The 6,172-nt window shown below is 48.9% G+C and overlaps 1 protein-coding gene across 1 annotated transcript; it reads right to left on the reverse strand.

The window, feature by feature from the left end:
* Positions 1-1,678: 1,678 nt before the first annotated feature.
* ECHDC3 (enoyl-CoA hydratase domain containing 3) lies at positions 1,679-5,865 on the reverse strand. The gene is given in 5 exon segments (XM_023751467.1): positions 1,679-1,882; positions 1,884-2,030; positions 4,890-4,972; positions 4,975-5,073; positions 5,796-5,865. Coding segments are annotated over 5 exon segments (603 nt in total).
* Between the last annotated feature and the right edge of the window lie 307 nt (positions 5,866-6,172).

The following is a 6,172-nucleotide window of genomic DNA, read 5'->3' on the forward strand; positions in this document are numbered from 1 at the left end:
CTGTTCTGAGCAGCCCCTGGCAGCTACATCCTTCCCCGCCCAGTTTAGAACTGCAGCAGCTCTTTATTAGCTTCGTAGAAAAACTCCATAGTGGTCTGCCAGTAATTCAAACCCGATGTCCCCTGCACACTGGCAGAGTTCTGTAGCAAGGAGCACCTGGTCTGTTACTTTGGTTGGAGAGCTGCCATGGAGCAAGAAAGTCACTTCTTTGGACTGGCCTCCCCATGAGGCAGTGTGGCCGGGAGAGAGCATCTATGGCTTTACCAAACAGATGGAGTTTGGAACCCTCATTGCACTCAGTGTCAGCTGTTTGACCTGGGGCCAAGTGGGCCTCAGCTACTCAAGTGTGAGCTGGAGATCTCTGTAAGCGCTGCTCCCCGGGTGTGGTGAGGACTGAAGGAGAATGTAGCACATGTCAGATGGCCCGCACATGGTAGGTCTAATGATCTTTCCGCTTAGGAGGGGCACTCTTAAAACAGGCTCCTCCTTTCCAAGAAAACACTCTTTTTTAGCTTTCTAAACCGGCAAAACAGCCTCCCTCTCCTCCACCCCCTAAACATGCCAATCTCAACAGAAACCTGTGAAAACACTAGGGGACATCATACCAAGAAATGCTTGCCCTGAGTGAGAATCACTGGTTAGAGCCAGATGCTTCTGTCTTTGGCTGTGGACTACCCACTTTTAGGGCCACATTCTGCTCTTAGGTAAGATAAGTTGGGCAATCTTGAGGACAGGAGATTTAGAACATTTCTTGAGCCATACTGAACCAGAAGCCAGGAAATAAGATGTTTAATTCCTAAGCCAAGCCCTTGCTCAGCCTGGGACTCAACTGCCTGATGCTCCTGTGGATTCTCACCAGAAGCTGCGCAGAGTTTGGAAGCATGTCCGGAGCAGGGGATTTTTAGTGGGTAGGACCTGTGTTCTGCATCCTCCCTCCTCTCCTCATATTTTTATCCTCAGGTGTAGGCCAGGGTCCTGGTTTCACAGTAGCTCCCATGGCCAGGACATTCACTACAGAAACATCAGGCACCTATTCTCTGTCTGCAGTGTGGGCATACAAAGAAAGAATTAGTTGATTTTTCCCCCTCAGACAGCTTACAGTCTGGTCAGAAGATAAAATTACCAGTCTGTCTAAATACTTAATCTTTTAAAGTCGCATAAGATTATTCCAAAGCCATAGGCATGATTATTTCTCAATAGAACCAAGAGCATGTTCAGTGTGGAGACTGTCTCATGGAGATTGGAAACAGTTTACGTGTCTGGAGCAACCAGATCTACCTCCACCGTAGGGGACATTTCTGCTAGCAGAGCAGTTTGGCACCTTCTTTCATGCCTCATTTTATCATCACCTTCTCCCGCGTCAGGTGATCACACTTCAGGTCCTGGAAGAAGTGTATCAGATTCCAGGCTCACTACCACAGCTGGCCCAGCATAGGTGCTCACTTCCCTTAAATTAGCGTTTCCTTTGACTTTCCATTTCATCCTTTCCCCATGGAACCATGGCTTTAAATATGGCCCCTGCAGGGGACCTGACTAATGGTACAGAAGCAGTCTGCCTGCTATTCCCGTCATGAGGCAGCAGTGGTGGCTGGGGATCAGATGGGGGGTGGGGGGTGGGAGGGCATCCTGAATGCTGCTCACCGAGCCCACACACCCTCCATACTCCTATATGGCCGGCTCAGTGAGACCAGATGGGTTTTGTCCTCTGGATGAAGGCCTTGATTCCCTCCTGCCCATCTTGCAGGGCCACGTTGTTGACCATGGTCGGGGGGGGGGGGGCGAGGTGGTTGGCTGTTCTAAGGTCCTCGCACACTTGCTTGTAGAAGGCGGCCTTGGCCAAAGACCCCAACAACCCCACAGGACGGCTCAAGGAGGCGATCTTTATCCTCCTTGAGTCTCATGGTCTCTTCCTCCAGCTGCTCTTCCGGCACTACTCTGCTGAGCAGCCCATGGAGCAAGGCCTCCTGAGCAGAAATGGGCTCCTCAGTAAAAAGCATTTCTGGGGAGGAAACGTGGACGGTTTAAGGCACCTCCTGACCCCCTGCCACCTACTCCCACCGCTCCATGTCACTCTGCTGAGACGGTCGGTGTCTTGACTTCCTGACAACCTGTGCCCAGTTCTCAGGAACAGATCGATCTTTCCAGGAGCAAGGAGAGGGAGGGACTCTGCTATCAGCCTGTCCCTCTGTCCAGAAGACCAAGGAGGTCTTAATGGGATTAAAGCTGCTCAGGAAAGAAGTTTTGACTGGAGTAGTGTCAGGGCCAGAGGCCAGAGTTCCTGGCCTACCTTCGACTTCCTAATCACCCCCCTAGTTTATGGCTCTTTCTGGGCCTCAGTTTCCTCACCTGCCTAGTGGGGTAATACTGTTTAGCACCATGTTGATTTATGGGGACTTTACCCAGGCAGATTAGGTAATGGAGTGGCATTCCCTAAGGAATAGAAAACCTGTTTATTTTATAGCATGCCAGCAACAACCTTTACTTACTGTTCCAGTTTCTATTTAGTGGGCCCCTGAAACTTCAGTGAGAGAGAAGAAAATACCTCCTTTCCCCTAATCGATTCTTGTTCATTTTAGGGGGTACTTCTTGGGTCTCCCTAACAAATTGGTGTTTTAATACTTCCTCCTCCTGGGCTATTTGCATTAAAAAAACCCCAGAAAAGTCTGGAGGCCAAGGCTCACTTCCAAGGAAGTGGAGCTTGTCTGGATGTCCCTTACTAACCACAAGACCTTAAGGCAGGGGTTGGGGAATGTGTGGCCCATGGGCCATATACTGGTAAGGCCTGTGAAATAAGTTGGTCTGGCCCTGCCAAGGCATTAGGGGTGAGTTAATTAAATGTTTGACCAAATATAGCAGGCTAATTTTTAAGCTGATAAATTTGTATGGCCCATGAATGATATTTATAAATATCCAAATGGCTGTTTGTAGAAAATAAGATTCCCCATCCCTGCCTTTAGGAACAATTTAACCCATTTAAATCTGTTTCGCTATCTGAAAAACAGGAATGAGACCACCATCCTCCTACAGAATTGTCAGGATTAGAGAAATTATGTGTACAGTTTATACTACAGTGCGGGGTACTCAGCAGGCACCTAATAAGTGCAGTGGCTATTATTCACATGCTTATTCCAGCTATAAACATGTATGAATCTCTAATTCTGTGATCATGGCCCCTGAAAGCAGACCTGTCTTCCAATCCCCTCCAGTCACCGATGACAAGAACCAGCTGGTGGCAGAGGAGGGGCTGGGATGCTGGAGGACTCAGAGGGGAATGAAGATGACAGGATCACGGGGCTTATTTAATTGGCTGGGCAACCTGAGAAGTGAATTAGGATGCTGAGCATGTTCTCAAAGGCACTAAGGCACCTCTGACGGCCACACGAATCACTGTTAGAGTGCAGGTTTTGATGTAGTCGATCTGGGTGGGCCTGAGACCTGCATTTCTCCAGGCTCCGATGAACCGCACACCAGCTGAGTGGCAATGCCTTAACACTCCTTCCAGCGTGGAAGTTCTACTCTGTTCTAATTAGACAACCGAGAAATCCGATTCTACACATACACAAGTAACCATGGGTAAACAGCGGCAGCAAGTGTCCCTACCACAGAGAAATGACTGGTTAGGGATGAGGGGGTTCGGATCTTCATGTGCTCTATGGAGGGTGCCACTCACTGAGGCACTGGCTCCACATTTCTGATAGGCGAAGGGAGCAGCTGCACCAGGCAGGTTGTTTATATGGTGCAATGAAGACGCATTATTTAACTCATGCCAGAGGAGAGAAACACTTTGCAAATGTGGAAAATTATTAATGCCCAGGCTCAGTCTGGCTTGAACACAAGGGCCTCATGCCATCATTTCTGCTCCCAGTAGGCCTTTGTCTCTGGCACAGCTGAGCAGTTTCCCATGGAGACCAGCAGAGTACTGGTGACCACATGTGTGGCCTTAGCCTCCATGAAAAAGGCCAACCTTCCCAATTAGGCCAGTTTGCAAAAGCACCTGGTTGCTTTCCTGTGGATGTGCCGGGGACACGTGCCCAACATGCACACACAGTCAACGGGCCTGTGTGTGAATGTGTTCCTGTGGGTGCAATCAAGCAATGACAACAGGTAGGTGTGTTTCATTCAGGTTTAGATTTTTGTGAATCCCCAGTTTTCCTCCTAAAGGGGGTCACCCAGGTAAGATCTGCAGTCCAGAAACCTGGCAAAGGCTTTGAGTGCCAAAAGGCTCTTTACTACATTAAATTCCCATGATCAGTACTACATTTTCAGCTCATATCTCTGTCTCATGCCTCCAAGAAGCTCCAAGTAGCCCCATGTGCAGGGACATCTGTTACAACTGGAAAAAACTCTGAAGACTTCAAAAACAAGAATACTACCCCTGACTAGTGATTTAGAGGAACACAGCAGGGATCTGAGTGGAACAACTGGGGATCCTCTCCCGACTTCTGAGTGGGCCTGGCACTGCCAGAACTTTCTGTGGGAGGAAACAGTTACTTTGATCTTACAAGGTCCTGCCCCTTAATTTCTCATGCTGGACAATTATGCAACATGGTTCTGAGTATTGGGTTTCCTGGGAACTGAAGTTCTGTTTTTGCCACATTTTCTCTCTCTTTCTTCTCAAAAATAAATTTAAAATTTGACAAATATGATATAATGTTTAAGTTTTTAGGACTCAATTATAAGCCTTGATTTTAAAAGTTTGTTTATGATAAGAGAGAATAGATTCTTAACATGGAACCTTCCAGAATGTCAGGTGTTGAAGATGAACAGCTGCAGTTATGCTTCATGCAGAATGTACTGATTCAAGTGAATTCTGGAACCAACCCTCCAGTGCATGTGAGAGTTACAACTAGAGAGGAGGCTGCAGGGGGTCAGATTACCATTCTCAGCACTGCTCTCTCCAAGGCCACCCCTGGGGTGGAGCAGAAGAGCCCAATGTTCACACCTGGAGTGGCAAATGAGGATTTCTCACTGTGAGGATGTCACAGCTGCCAACCAGCTGACAGCCAGCAGCGGTGGCCAAGCAGTTCACCATAGCAGTCACGGGGATGGGGTGATTCTGGTCAGCATCATGACCTGAAGAAGCAAACATACTAGTACAGTTCACATCCATCCAAGAGCGAGGTGCAATATTAACGGTTATTTCATATGACTTGACTGCTTTCAGAGCACTTTCATCCCCATTAGTGTCTCAGAGTCTATGGGAAAAGGACAGCAGGCACAAAGAGAACTTGCATTGAATATTGACTGTGGACCAGACTGTGCCATTTGATTCCTGAGAAGCCCAGGAGGAAGGAACACTACACTACAATCAGGACACAAGGCTCAGGGGGAAGGAACTGGCCTAACGCCACAAGTGGTGGTGGTGGGGTCTGAACGCACATCTGTCTGACTCCCAGCCCCTGGCCTCGAGCCTGCAGTCCCCTCCTCTCCGACTGCTTTCCCAGTGGCTCCACAGAAAAACAAAGCTGATTCTGTCTGCAGAATAGTTCTGTTCTCTGTGCCTGTGTGGTGCTCTAGTGTTAAAGGTCTGAAACTGATATTTGGAACTTCCTTGAAAAATTAAGATAGAAAAGGGTCTGGAAAGCATTTTTTCTAGTAATTCTAAAATTACCACCAGGAATACTCTCTCAATTATATTAAAACTAGTAACCCTGCGCATGAATCCATGCGCCAGTAGCTCACTGCTGCCCTCCAGTAGCTCTCTGCCCGCTGCCCCGCCCTTCTGTAGCTCCCTCCTCCCCCCGCCCCCCCATAGCTTGCTGCCCTGCTCCCTCTTGTAGCTCTCCGCCACCCACTTGTAGCTCGCTGCCCACCCTCCTGCTGATCTGTGATCTGGTTGTTACGCGGTCGGTCGTTATGCTTCATGGCGTAACAACCATTTGCATATTACATCTTTATTATATAGGACTAGAGGCCCGGTGCATGAAATTCAGGCACAGGTAGGGTCCCTAGGCCTGGCCCGTGATCAGGGCCGATCAGGGCCTTCTGGCTGGCAGCCGGGGCCTTCCTTCCCCATCTGCTGGCTGCTGGCTGCTGGCTGCTGGCTGCTGGCTGGGGCTTTCCTTCATTCTGTGCTGGCCCCTGGTGGTCAGTGCATGTCATAGCAAGTGATCGAACTCATGGTCTCCCAGTTGAACTCCCAAGGGGACACTTTGCATATTAGCCTTTTATA

Source organism: Myotis lucifugus, unplaced genomic scaffold (genome assembly GCF_000147115.1).
Source record: "Myotis lucifugus unplaced genomic scaffold, Myoluc2.0 scaffold_22, whole genome shotgun sequence".
Lineage (NCBI taxonomy): Eukaryota > Metazoa > Chordata > Mammalia > Chiroptera > Vespertilionidae > Myotis > Myotis lucifugus.